This window comes from Parus major, chromosome 1 (assembly GCF_001522545.3).
Source record: "Parus major isolate Abel chromosome 1, Parus_major1.1, whole genome shotgun sequence".
In the NCBI taxonomy this organism is placed as follows: domain Eukaryota; kingdom Metazoa; phylum Chordata; class Aves; order Passeriformes; family Paridae; genus Parus; species Parus major.
In genome coordinates, this window is record NC_031768.1 from 80,697,956 (window position 1) to 80,712,604 (window position 14,649).

The following is a 14,649-nucleotide window of genomic DNA, read 5'->3' on the forward strand; positions in this document are numbered from 1 at the left end:
GAAGACTGGGATTTGGATTATTGTCCTCTTGAAAGTTTGTTTTGAAACCCCTTTACATAATCTCTACTTGTAAAAACTCCAGTCATTGTAACTTCTCTTGTTGCCATCAGCCTAGTTCAGCCTTCTTCCAGAAGCAGCTGAAGTCAGTGCATGAGAAGAGGAATGTGTTTAACAATGTGTTTAGGTAACATTGGCCCAGACACCCAAACTGACTGAAGGGGAGTGAATGTCCATGGAAAGTCTCACAGAGACCATGTGTAGTCAGGAAGCCCTGAAGAGGCTGTCAGGGCACATGTAGTGGAGACAGTTACTGGTATGGGACAAGGTTATTGAATGAGGGGGTGAAGACCACTATTGGAATAGGTGAGGAGAATGTAGTTCATGCAGAGGGAGCCCAAGGCTGCTGAAAATGGCTGTTTGGAACTTCTGAGTTCTTCTCAATTCCGAGAACTTCTCATAGAAGAGCTGGTGTGTTGGTCCTGATCTGAGGTTCCATGCAGGCTGGGGAATGGAACAGTGTTGGTCTGAGGCTGTAACACAGTTTCTACATTGCAATGAGTGGAAAAGGAAGTGAAAAAGGGCTTAGCTCTATGTTTTCATTAGAAAACAGTCAGTGCTCCTTGTTCTATATCTCCAGACTTTCTCTTCCTTGCATTTCCTGAGAAAAATGTATATGCACTGGCTCTAACAACCATGAGAGACTTTTATGGGCATGAATTAAAATGTCAGGCCCACAGAAGTTAACAGCAAATCTCATGTTAATTTGTGAAGGTCATGCTTTCTGCTCCTGTCAGAGGTGATTTAAGTCTGTTGAAATTCTCTGATTTACCAGGAGGATCTCGAAGGAAGAGGTGGAGTTGTCCAAAAGAAAGGTTGACCTGGTGAAGGAAATACAAGAGAATGTGTTCTCCTTTGATCTGGCATAAATCTATGCTGCTGACACAAGTAACAACTCCACCTCAAACAAAAAATGCCAAAGACAGGGAGGAGGGAGAAGAATTATTTTGAATAATGAATACCAGGATGTAAATTTGAGGGGAAATGATGCTGACTGTCATGAAAACCTTGGACAGCAGTATCCATTGGGCTGGGGAACAGCCATAGAAAGCCAGCCATATCCTGGGCTGCATCCAAAGCAGAGTGGCCAGTAGGGCAAGAGAAGTGATTCTCCCCTCTATCTGCTCTGCTCTGGTGAGACCCACCTGGAGGCCTGTGCCCAGCTCTGGGCCTCCAACACAAGAAGGACAAGAACCTGTTGTGGAGAGTCCAGAGAAGGCCACTGAGACACTCAGATGGCTGGAGACCCTCTCCTGTAAAGACAAGCTGAGACAGCTGGGGTTGTTCATCGTGGAGAAGGGAAGGTTCCAGGGAGGGATGCCATATAGCACCTGCAGTACCAGGAATGCATGGAGGCATGTGGTAATAGGATAAGGAGCAGTGGTTTTAAACTGAGAGAGAGAGGGTAGGTTGAGATTAGATAGAAGTATTTTACTGTCGGGGTGAGGAGGCACTGGCATAGGTTGTCAGGAGAAGCTGTGGATACCCCATCTCTGGAAGCATTCAAGTCCACATTGGATGAGGCTCTGAGCAACCTGGTATAGGGAAAGGTGTCCCTGCCCGTGGCAAGAGGTTTTCCATGGTAATATTATCTTTAAGGTCCCCTTCAGACCAAACAGTTCTGTGATGCTATGATTCTACAACCTGATTATGGAAGAATTCATATAAAAGCTGCTGCTATTTTCTGTATTTGCTGCAATTTATAGCAGAAGTTAGATTTTTTTTTTTTTATTTAGGTGGATTTACTAAAAGTATACCAAAACATATTTCATTTATCTCAAAGCTGATTTCTCTAGTATTGTGAAAATAATCTTTCTTTCCTTTGTCAAACTTTGTCCTAATTCTGTGTTCATTCTTGGGGCTCCCTGCAGTGTACTTTAAAAGGGAAGGTGTGGGTCCTGGAAGAATTTGCACAGCACAGGAAGGAAATATAATCAGGGTAGGACTTAATTTAACTTCCCAGGGGTTTTTGATCCCACCTTAACCTCTGCACTATCAAGTAAAACAGAATACATTGTGTGCTTAGCAGTGAAGCAGATAAGAGCTCCTTGGTCAAAATCAACTGAGCAACAGCACTGATTGACCATCTCAGTGTATTTCTCTTTGTAATCCTGTAATTTTCCAGTTACTGAGATAGTTCCAGGATCCAGCACACAGTCAGGTGCAGAACTGAACCTCCAAAAATGCAGAGGAAAATCAGGGCCAAGTCAAATTTTCCTACACTTAAAATTGTTTTTGAACAAGGAATATCAAGCCCCTTGAGCATAATGAGCTTAAACGCAGCAAAGGTTACTGAATTTGGGAAATGCTGACACTTGCTGGTTGGTGGAATCCCTGGATGGTGGAAACTTATGTCTCACCTCAATGCCTGGTCTTTACCCAACTGCATCTGTGAATTTATTTGTGGGAGACAGAAGGCAGTCTGGTCTTTCCCTCTCCCTCCTGCACATAAGCAAGAAGGGAGATCTGGGGTAAGCCAGAGTCAGATACCATACTGCAGACCTGCTATTGCCCAGTCCTTGGCTCCAGCAGCATGATCCATACAGAGACAGACCTTCTTGGAGGTCCTCCTAAACAGTATTGAAACACTACTACTGGAAAGGACACTGGGAAATTTGGGGTTGTCAAGTTTTAAAATACAAGGAGGATTTAATCGTTGAATTATGCCATTTATGCTATGGCAGTTCTCTGGTTCAACCAGAGAATCCAGTCCTGAGAATACAGTAGGAAAAGCAGCTCATGACAAGCCAAGAGCAACATGGGTTTATTTGCCTCTTGCCTTAATCCTAGAATGTGGGTATCAGAGATCCACTGGGGACCTGATTCCAACCCTCTGCCTTTTCACGTTGCTGCATAATGACCAATAACAATATGTACTGAGTTGGTCTTTCTCCATCAGCTTCCCCCTGGAGATGAAGAAAGGATATTTATTCTTTAGGCTGATGCCTGACTAGCAGAACAAATAAATCCGGGATTCGTCCTGCTTTCTGTAGACTGTCCCCTAACATTTTGTATCTGTGAAACCTTATGTTCCTTTCCACATACCCTTCATCTTTTTTTCATGTCCACCTGTGCTTCAGCATAGCCACCTACACCAGCTTGTGGTCATCCCCTTCCCTCACCTCTTCCTCAGGGGGCAGTGAGCACAGTTTTCAGTGCTCTGCTTACTGTTCCCTTGATTTTCTATTTGTGCCTTTTTTATCCTGCCCATAACCATTCTGGTTTTTCATTTGGTTTCCTCTACAGTCACCTTTTTTCCTCCATTTCTCTGCCTTCTGCTTCTGCTTCTGCTTATTCATGCAGCCCAGGAAAGCTCTAAGGCTTTGCTAGCAAGGGCTGAGCAGGTACTAAAGTACTACATGCACTGTTGGGAAGCAGCACATGTTGTGGGCAGCTGCAAACTGTGTTTCTGGGCAGCTGTCAGAATAATAGTCAGAGTAAGGTCTGTGTTCCCCTCCCCAGAGTGATGAGGACATGAACCCCTTTATCTTTTCTCTTTATCTCAACAGTAATTTTCATAAAAGGGTATGGGAACAAACATCTTTGAGACCTTTGCCTTTCTGATAAGTTTGTTGAAATGAGCTAGCAGGCAAGAGAAGACACAGTATAATTGCCCTTTTCCTGGGGAAGAAAAAAAAAAAAGCTGCTAAAAATAATGGTGGGTGTTAATAATTTGGAAGATAGAAGATGGATCCAAAAGGTTTGCTTTAGGCTGTGGTCTGCACCTTCCTGCTGTGGCAGGGGTTGGACTGTGCCAAAGCATGGGGAGAGCTACAGCTTGCACTCATGTGCTCACTTAAATCTCTCTGTTCCTGATCTTTGGCAGTTTCCTACAGCTTAGTACCTTTCAGTCCTTTGGGATCATGGAGATTTCCCAGTGTGGGTTTAGGGGGGTTGTGTGGATACTGAACCTTTCATTATTGTACCTTGGAGCATGCGTCTTCTGGCTTCCACACTGAATTTTGGGTTTCCTACCTAAAATATATGGTGGCAATGTTAAGGACATTTATTGTAGTAATGAAGTTATTCCTGTTGCAGATCATTTGAAATTAAATCTCTTACTGTATTTAAATTATACATATATTGCCTTGTAAGTCTCTGTATAGATTTCACTAATAGTTGATTGTACTTGGTTTCTTTTATTTTTTCATTCTTACCTCAGGGTACTGGTCAGCAGCTTACAGTTTACAAAGAAAATTACCTAAAACAATGAAAATTTCTTGGCCTTTTTTATAGACAAATCTGAAAAAAAATTAGCTGATGAATCATCACAGAGATTTTGTCCAATCTGATGATTAATTGTACTGTATTTAGACAAATCAGTTCATGCTAGCACATACTTTCTCTCCAAAGTCTGTAGCCCACAGGCATTTGTAATCTCAAGCTCCCTAAAACAGCCAAGTAATTTCAAAGTTTATTTTGTTGTTCTGAAGCCTTTTGTCCTGTTCTGGCAGAGACCAGAACCAAAAAAAGTCAACAGTGGGGGTGCAGCTGGTGGAAATGTCCCTAAAGGCTCATATTGCTCAACCTGTCAATTTTTAACATGAGTTTTGAAAGTGAAAATAAATAAAACCAAATGTAGGCCCTTACTGTAGCCACATTTTATTTCATCTCTAGCACAGACTGGCCTTAAATCCAGAGTGGCTCCTCCAGCCAGTTCCTCTGGCACAGCAGTGAGTTTTCTGTGGTTAGTACACAACAAAAGCCAAGTCCATCAGCTGATCCCTCCTTCACGTGTGTCCCTTCTGCAACCTTGGGCAGCCAAAATACCTACCAGTCAGCTGGGCTGGGGGTATAATTCAGCCAGACTGCAAAGAGCACAGAGCAGCATGCAGCGGCAGTCAGCATCCTTCCACCGTGACAAGCCAACTTGGTTTTTCATTTCCTGAGTGTGAAAATAATTTTGACATTTGGATTTCAGTGTTACTCTGAGACAGTCCTGCACCAGGTTTTCAGAGAGCATCACACCTTTGTGTAAGGAATAGCTGTGATCACTGCAGAAGGTCAGCTTGTGCCATGCCTGTCAGAGCTGTTTTCTGTCCAACCTTATAACTAACTGTAGGTTTCTGGCTGCTGTCTCACAACTTTTTCAATGGCTGTCCAAAGGCAGCCTGGTGCAGGCTGGGATGCTGGCAAAGATCTGACTCATCTCTTGTTTGTTGCTTTTTTAAGCAATGATTTCCCATGGACTTCCTATGTCTTCTAAGGGAAGTCCAGGCCAAATTAAGTTAAAATGCTCAAGGACTTTTATGTGAGTAGAATTTCATCACCTTCAGGTTATAAGTGGAGACACTTAACCTTTATTAATATTCCAAGAATGAGCCATTCCTATCCAGATAAAAACACTTACTCATGACGCCTGCTTGTCTGATACAAGTATTGGGAATATGTGCGTTTTCTTAATGTTAACTTACATGGTAGTTTCTATCGTCTCCTCGCTTGTGGAGCAAGTTCCCCTCTTAGCACCCAGACTAGAAGTTAATAAGTGCAAAGAAAATTAAACAAAGCCTGAGTTTTGTTACCTTTATTCTTGCAGTTCACTGAACTGGTATGGCAGCACACACACGAGGAGACAGACTCCTTGCAAGGACTCTTCCTTGGCTGGCTAACAAGTAACTTAGCTACCATTTTAACCTACTTCCCTCCATCAGTTCCTCTTCTCCGAACAAGAAGTTTTATAAGGCAAAGCCTGGTAGCCCATTAAAGAAGACACCTCTTTTCTGAATAAACAAGGCTGATGGACTGATCTCTGTGCAGAAAGCATGTGGAACTTGCAGCTGAGGTTTTTTGTGTTCTTCCTGCTGTATACCAAACTCTGAACAAGGTCAAGTCAGGCTTGACCATTGTAGTGCCAGTAAATATTGGATAACGCTGTTACATTCCTCCCTTACTGAGCAAGTATCTTATTCTTCGGAGAGGAGTCCTCTGGAGGAGTGAGCGAGAAGGATGAAGCTGCAATAGTTGAGTGAATTGCTTGTGTTTTTCAACTCCTGTCAACTCAGGAGCTTTTGAGGCCCTTCTGATGGTTTCTCTTTTCCTCCACAGATCCTAAAAATGCAATAATTTTCAATTTCAGCTAGTAAGGGAAGTTCATGCAAATTAAATAGGGATGTTCTTTTGCTTCATGCTAGTATATATATGATCCAGTGCCATCATTTGCTCTGCTCTTTTGTGGGTTTTGACCAGTGTGATATGACTACTGGTGGGTATAATTGCTGACTGTTACCCATATATGGTAAGTGTAAGGAGGCCATTAATTTTATAGATGTGAACAGGTAATTGAAGTCAGGAATGCTGCCCAAACCCACAGCACAGGACAAGACTGGAAGAAGAGCACAGCAATGGCTTTTACATGGAGCTTGATGAAGCAAAGGCACTGCTGCCCCTGATGTGAAATCAGGGGCAGCAGTGGGGCAAGTCTACACCAGGAGGTTGCAAACATAGCCACGGGAGCGTTAGTAATTGCCAAGGAAAAGCCATTAGAAGAGGGAGAGAGAGACTTCTGGGTAAGAGGGAAGTGAGGAGAGATTTAGAGCTGTGAGGAAGGATTGGATAATGTTTTTCACTCCCCTCTGTGCTTTAGGGAATGAACATTCTCTGTAAACAAACAATATCTTTAGAGATAGCACTGCTGGCTTCACTCTTTTTTCTAATAGGAAATAGTTCACAAGTCAGCATTACTAACCAGGACTGTCAGAAAGGGGAATACTACTTAGCCCTTTTAAAGAAGTAACTTGGTATTGAATGAAAGGATTAAAGGACATTTCTTTTTTCTAATATCTGAGACATGTTAAAATGAATTCCTTCCCAAATATCTAAAAGAATCATAGAATTATGGAATGGTTTGGGTTAGAAGAGACCTTAAAGAAGATCTGGTTTCAACCTCCGTGGCATGGGCAGGGACACCTTCCAGTAGGTCAGATTGCTCAAAGCCCTATCCAATATGGCCTTGAATGCTTTTAGGGATGGCAGGTCCCCAAACTCTCTGAGCAACATGTTGCAAGTGCCTCACTATCCTCACAGAAAATAATTTCTAATATCTGATCTAAACCTGTCCTCTTTCAGTTTGAAAGAGCTATTATCCCTTGTCCTATCATTACATGCCCTTGTAAAAAATATAAATGTTATTCCAAAAAGCCATCAGCAGTATCTAGTACCACTTTCACTAGCCATCAAATATGCCATGTTTTCTTTGTCTCTGAACTTTTTCTATAATATATATAATATATATAATATATATATTATATAATATATATATAGTATATAATATAGTAGTTGTAGTTAAGGGATTGTTAAGGGACAACAGAATGCCATCTGGAAGTCCAAGGTCTAACCAGTACTGGGGCTCAGAGCAGGATGCTTATGACTCACATGGTACAGTGTAGCTTTATAAGTCCTGGAGTACTGCCGTGAACTCAGTCAGGGTAAAATCAGAAAAGAAAAGATAATGTCCCTGGCTTAGGGATGACAAAAGATCCTGTGGGTGAATATACTCAAGCCCTTTGATGGATTCTGTGGTGACCTGCAGTTTGCTGGATCTTGCAGTCCAGTTCAGGCAGTTTGACTGGACTTGCTGACATCCAGACAGAAATACTGCCTCAGTGACAAATTAAGAAGCTGTAACTCTCCTTGAAGTTTCCTGGACTCTTACAGATGTGCTCAGTGGCACAATAAAATCCAGTCTGACTTCCACCTTAACTAATTGCAGCTGTAGTGAAACCTGGGACATTAATGGACTGAATATGAGACTGCAGCTCTGAAACCCTAATGAATGCAGGTTGAAGCACTCCCCACTTTTAATTACCCCCACAAAGCTAACAGCTCTCTGAAGGTTACTATTTAACCAGGAATAATGGTACAGCATCTACTTTCTGGGTTGAAATTGCTGATGCAGTTAATTTTTACTAAACTCTAGTTTGTGTAGTTTTGTCCCCATGCATGACTGAACCCATGTAGAATGGCACGTTCCTGGGCACAGGTGAGTTTTCTGGTCTGGAAAACCATTGTGTCTCTGCCCCACACAATGCCCATGTTACGTGACTTGATCAAAATTACTTACATTTTTAGCTTTACATTTTAATTGAATCCTTGTTATTGAGTGCCAAGGAGATTAAAAGAAAGCTGCATCATTTGTTTCTCTGAAGCAATTTATCACCTGTAATACCAAGGGTGTTGGAGCAGACATGATGATAAAGTCAGAATAAAGGTGATAAAGGTTGATGAGGTTTCATTTCTCCTTCAGAAGGCTTAGGCTACATCTTTTCAAATTGTAAATCAAGTTAATTTATTTTGTTGCCGCTTGGATGTTTTTTGTTTACTACTGGTCCACATAGGCCATTCTGTTCCTCTTAATATTCAGAGCTCTACCTTTCTGTTCTCAAAGACTCAAATAAGCTTTTGCTCCTGTTACCCCTCCTATAATCATGGAATCATAGTACGGTTTGTGTTGGAAAGGATGAGAGATTATGTAGTGCACCCCCTTGCCATGGACAGGGACATGTTGCACCAGACCGTGTTGCCTGAGGCCATCCAACCTGGTCTTGAATATCTCCAGGGAAGATGCATCCACAGTTTCTCTGGGTGACCTGTTCAAGTGCCACACAGCCCTCAAAGTCTTTGTGTGTCCTTGAGACAAACCTGGCTGCTACTCTTCCCTGTTCTCTCATCAGTAAAACTTCTGCTGAGTTCATTTTGTGGAGCTTGTTTGTTCCTTCTGCCTTGCAGAAGGGATTTTTGGACAGATAAACCCTCTGCCATTTTGGGGCATGTTTATTTAACTAATTGGCCAGCTCGTCTCTGTGGATAAGTTGTTGTTAGGAGGGAGATCACAAAATGAGGACGTACCTGTGACCCCTGACTCTAAATGTGTCTTTGTATCTCAAAATCTCAAAACTACCATGAATTTGCTCAACTGCCTGTCAGAATTGGTCACTGCGTATTCCATGTGCGAAGGGATTTCCTGCTCACTACTACAAGGATCCCCTTCTGAATGCTTGAACACCTAATGGGAGACCACAGAGCCTCAACCAGATTCAGCTCCAGCTGGTTGCCTAAAGGCACTGGAAAATTAGGTGTTTTACTCAGCCTGGGCCCTTGTCTCTCAGATTCAGCATTAGTGAAATACAAGGCTTGCTTAGATACATGTCTGCTTCTTGACGTGGTTGTGTCACTGAGAGGTCACTTTCCCCACATGGATCACCATTTCTGCCTCTCCTGATGGTTTCCCTTGCAAAGCTGGTAGTGCCATTAGGGTGTTAGTCTAAAATAAGCCATCTGATTTTGCCTGAATTAAAGTAAGGAGAAATTAGCATCAAATACATAATATTAAAGAAGGGAACACAAATTCTGAGAGGGCTATCTCTCCATACATGGTTCTCAGTCACCAACCAGACTATCTAAGCCAAGCCAATCCGATGACAACTGTGAGAGTCCTGCTCTCACAAGGAGCATAGTGAGGTTAGTCATCAGATCTTGGAAGACCCAAGCTGAACTCTCTCTACTGGCAAATCCCGAGCAGGGATTGAAGACCAGCCCACTGCCTTCCTGATTCAAGGGTCAGAATCAAGGGGCAGCTGCCTTCTCCACTTTTATATGAAACAACTCTCAGTTCCATTGAGCTGCACAGCCAGCAGTGGGTAGACAATTGGGTTTCAGCTTCTGCTGTGAGCTCAGGATGTTTTTGAAAGGTTAAATGGCTGGTGGACTCCCTTCAGTACTGAAGAGATATGAATGTATGAGGCACACAGCTAGACACTTAATAGGTGTCTTCATTATGTATGGAAAATGTTACCTTCAAACAATAGCATTCTTCCTAAAAGAGTATCACAACCTGAAATATATGCAGTGATGTTACTAATTTGCACTTTTAATTCCCAGTTAATAACTGCTTTCTAAACATAGATGGCAGCAATACAGTACTCCCTTTTTATGAAGATTGACATCTGTGAATAGTGTCTTTGAGGCAAGCCATGTGTATGTGATTAGTTCATTGGTTATTGGCACAGTGTTAAAGAATTACACTGAATAAATGAAATGTTATTTTCCTTTTTTGCCTTTCTGATCTGTCTGTGTGATTGTGACTTGATCAGTGTTGAAGTCAGCACTTTTATTTTTCTTCTTTTCAAAGTAAAGGGCATTTTCATTAGGAATCCCACAGCCGACTGTGGGAAGATATCTGTCCCCTAGAAGAGTCATGTGAGATAAGCCCTTGCCAGGGTGAGTAGCCCAATTATGTTTGATTATCCATCACTCATATGGCCTTACAATGGAGGTTGTTTTCAAGCTTCTTCTCCCTAATGTTTCACATTAGAAGCCCAAACCATGACCGGATCTGAACTTTCTGGGTCTGAGCAATGGTTGAGAGATGTAAGCAACAAAAATGCATCTCTCCCATTTTTCCAATTGTTACTAATTGCTGACACAACTCCTGCTTTTGTGAGCAGATAACAAGGCAAGGAAAATGGCTGCATCCTCCTGCCAAGGGGAGTCCTCGAGTTAGAGCCCTTGATTTGTGCTGATAGAGAGGACAGGTTGCTTCTTTTGGGATTAGTGCAGCCTAAAAGGAACTTCAGCAAAATCCCAGAGTATCAGAGCAGAGATCAGTCAATGTAAGTAATACTGCCCTGGGTATTTAAAGAATCCCTGCTACAGTTACTCTTTTTGGTAACAACAGCAGAGAGGTGAAAAGATAAGCCACAAATCTAAAACAAGTTTCAAAAATGATCTCTTCCAAATCCGAATTTTATTTTAAAATAAGGCACTTTTGTTTAAACCCTGAAGACCTTTGCATTGAGAAGTGATTAACCTTAGTGCAATCAGCTATGTTATTGTTCATATAAACACTTCACACTGAAGTTACCTCCAAACATTTGATTTTCTGTTTCACTTCTCATAATTTTTCATCATTTTCACTTGGTGAATATCAAAAACTAGGATCAGATATTCATGGGGAAAAAAGGGCAAGTTTGGCTTGATGAAAGCAAATGCCATGGCAAATATTGATCCAATCAAATTTGAGTTCTGTGGACTAGAGAGGTGACCCAAAATATCTAGCTGTGTAGTAGCCATCGCCATCATTGACATGGGTAGCTGGGTGACAAGGATCATACTTTCACTGTTGGGATGGCCAGGAGCTATAAGCTCAAGAAAGAATGTATAACAAGACTTATGTTAAAACCATCAGCCTCCACTGCATTTATCAAAATTGCTTTAACTAGAAAACTCTTCTGCACTAAGGTAGAGTGTGCTCCCTGAAGCAAAGATGTTTCACCAGTGTTAAATGTCCAACACTGGTGGCTGCTGAATGACGTTCCCATTAAGGATGTTGAGCCTTTTGGTTTGAAAATGAGAATTTACCTTGCTATTAGGAGTCCCTTGAGGTCTCATTTTTGTATCAGTGAGTTGCCTGGTTTTGTACTCAGCAGCTCACATCTCTCCATTTTCAAGTTCACCTGTTTTCTTTTACCTTGGAATTACTAGTTTTATTACAAGGCTTATTTTTCTTCTCTTTCTTTCCTTTTCTTTTCCTCTCTTAGGGGATTGTTTATCACCATCCATGACAAAGGCCATATTGCAACAATGCTGAACTCTTGGCCTGAAGAAAATATTAAGGTATGTGGCATGTCTTCAGTGGACTGGGAAATTACAGGCAGTTTGATGCAAAATGGGATATTTAGTGGAACTGCTTGGCATCATTTACAGAACTGGCTATTCAAAAGGACAAGCAAAGAATACTTCCCTTCCTCAGAGAATTTTCAGGCTGAACTTCAGTTCAGTTTCAATTTCCAGTCAAGTTAGGACTTCAGAGACTCTGTCATGTATGTATGCAGTCAAGAACAACTTTTTCAGAGGTAGCAGAATCTTGGTCAATAAAAGAAAATAAATGTGCTTGGTAATAAATTTGTACAGAATAGGGGGCCCAGTGAAAATGTAAGATATGTGTATTGAAGAATAGTGTGGCTAACTCATACCAAAGCTCTTTAAGATATCTCTGTTGTCAACATGCTTGTAGGACTCCTTCCCAAATCCGGTGAGTCATGCAGCATCAAGAACACTGACAACTCTGAAAATCATGTTTGATATCCAGCAGCTGAAGATATTAGCAACACCCCACCCAAAAAGTGTTCTTGTGAAGTGTTTTTCACTAGAGCTTGGGGCTGGGCAAGTCCCTGGCATGAAATAAAGTCAGCACTTAAGATAGGTCTTGCCAGTCACCTCACCTTATTCTGTCTGTCTGAAAGTACATGTTCTGGGAATTTCCATGGCTATTGACAGAGTTTTGGTCCCCTATCAATATTCTCCTTCTTCCAAGAGCAAAGGTTTGGCAGCTGAGAAAATCTTACAAGCATTTTCCAATTCTAAGGGGAAAAAAAAAAAAGAAATTTAACATGTTTTCAGAAAAAGTGATCACAGTCATATAAACTTGTGTTTGGAACCATGGAGAAGAGAGGCAGGCTAGGTATTTTGTCCTTGCTTTGTCCAACAAACTCAGTATTTCCATTTGTTTCAGAACTGTGAGCAAAATTCATTATGGCTAATAGAAATATTTTTGCAGATGGGGAAACTGGCACAGAAGGAATAGACTGTTGTTGAAACAGCCCCTCTGGCACCCAAAACAGACCATAGGAAGGGCAATGATCCATGAAAGAGGCTCAGACTATCTACTTTCCAGGTTTGCCAGACTACAAAGGCAGCTCATTTTAGCAATATCACTGCTATGGACCACAGGGTTCCCTGTGTCCTTCTGCACAGACTTCTTCATGCCTGAACTGGTAGACATTGGAACAATCAAGATTTTGAGATAAGTAGGGAGGCATCTAGACTGTACCTAAGTCCCTGGAGGGACCCAGGTTCTTTTTTGAAAGGCTGAACACCGCCCACCATTGAACACCACCCACTAAAGATGGTGCAGAAATACCTGAAAATGCTGCCCAGATTTTGCTCATTAGATTTGGCTTATTAGGGCATCATGGCAACAGTGCTTATTGTAGAAACGGGAAATCTGGGCCAAACCCTGGATCTTCTATCTGGAAGTGCTGGAAGGATGCTGGTGCTCTGTTTAGCTTAGCAAAGCCTCAGCCAAGCTCTAATGAGCCACACCTTCAACCCTCTGTCAAAGCTGGGCTGCCCTGAAAGAATCATAGTGCCAGAAGCAGAACAAGTGAGAAGAAACCATTTCTGCTCATACTTATGTGGGAATGTGGGGGGTTTGTGTCTCTTCCAGGATGGCTAATGGATCTGGACATGAAGAAATATTGGATAAAATGCTGGCCATCCTCAGGAGTGCCTTCCCTTTCTAATTTTCCCTCTGATTCCTTAGTGTTATACTCTTCTCTTCACAATGGCCCAACTAAAGCAAAAAGACTGCAAAGAATCATACAGGATGGGTGTCATCCTGGCATCTGTGAATTCAAGCCACTCAGAGTGAGGATGGTGTAGAAAGATGTATTTTATTCCAAGACAAGTGTGCTGCTGTGCAAGCTACTGCACTGGCCTTCCATCCTGCCTTCCCTCTTTCATTCCTCCCTCTTTCTGTGGGATGCCTGCCCTATAAGTGCACTGAGGATCTTGAATCCCCACCAGGATTACTGCTGTACAGGGCTGTTCAGAACCCTTCCCATTGAGTGTTTTCTGTTGGTTCACTCAGTGTAGAGTATCAGTTCATCCTGTAAAGGCTGACCTCATGCAATCAGTGCAGAGAACTGGGAATGCCAACAGTAGCACTTGTCTCTCTGCATTCCCTTGGCAACTTGGAGATCAGCACAGCACTCTGGATCACTCTGCTGGGCCACATGTCTGCTACTATGTCACTGCAAACCTGGACTGGTTAACGGGGTACAGCCCATGGTCCAGAATCATCTCTGTTAATATCAGCTGCCTGGGGACTTAGTGCCTGGTCTCACATTGTAAGTACTTCTGCACTGCCAATGAAGAGGGAACTGAGCTTTTCAAAGAGAAATAACCCATTCATCTGTTCCCAAAACAGCTGCTGGAGAGAAGAGATGCCCTCTGGAGGTTTCTGTCTTCCCCCATCAGATGTCAAATGAGTTTAGAAACCATTTAGATGGCTTTCATAAACTGCACACCTGTGACTTCACTACAGTGACTTCACTAGAGTAATCAAGAAAATTTGTATCACAGACGGAAGTAGAAAACAGGTTCCTAACTGTTAAACCAGCAACCTCCTACTTCAGGTAGAAGGGTATGCCCTTCTCAGCCAGGATTAAAGTCCTATTTGTTGAGTTCTGATCATATGAACATGAGTGGATAAAAACATTAATGTCCTTGTGTATAAGGTACTCACAGAAACTGCTCTCTTTTGGGGTGTTTTTCAAATCCAAAGAGCCATAAACACATGTTAATCCAGTTTCCCCTCTCTGTAACAAATAGCAATTCTCCCATGCTGTATTTTCTGTTCTGATTGATTTCTCAGTGTTGCCTTGAGGAGCTTTGATAACTATAGAGTGCTGCAGCACATCCTAGGCTAAGAATTTAGGAAAAGAATTTTTCTCTCTCTGATGGCTATCTAAATGCTATTGAGAAGTTTCTAGGTTTGCGTGAGAACACTTATTTATTTGGATGAAAGGGGATCAG

General features: G+C 42.1%; 1 protein-coding gene across 2 annotated transcripts in view; it reads left to right on the forward strand.

The window, feature by feature from the left end:
- The window catches only part of ME3 (malic enzyme 3), a 118,122-nt gene that overhangs the window by 71,177 nt on the left and 32,296 nt on the right, over window positions 1-14,649 (forward strand). The window contains exon 4 of one of the 2 annotated variants that reach the window (XM_015639707.3): window positions 11,592-11,667. The exons of the other annotated variant lie outside the window; for it this stretch is intronic. Coding sequence (XP_015495193.1) covers window positions 11,592-11,667 — 76 coding nt within the window. The remainder of the gene's footprint in view (window positions 1-11,591; window positions 11,668-14,649) is intronic. 2 annotated transcript variants of the gene reach the window in all.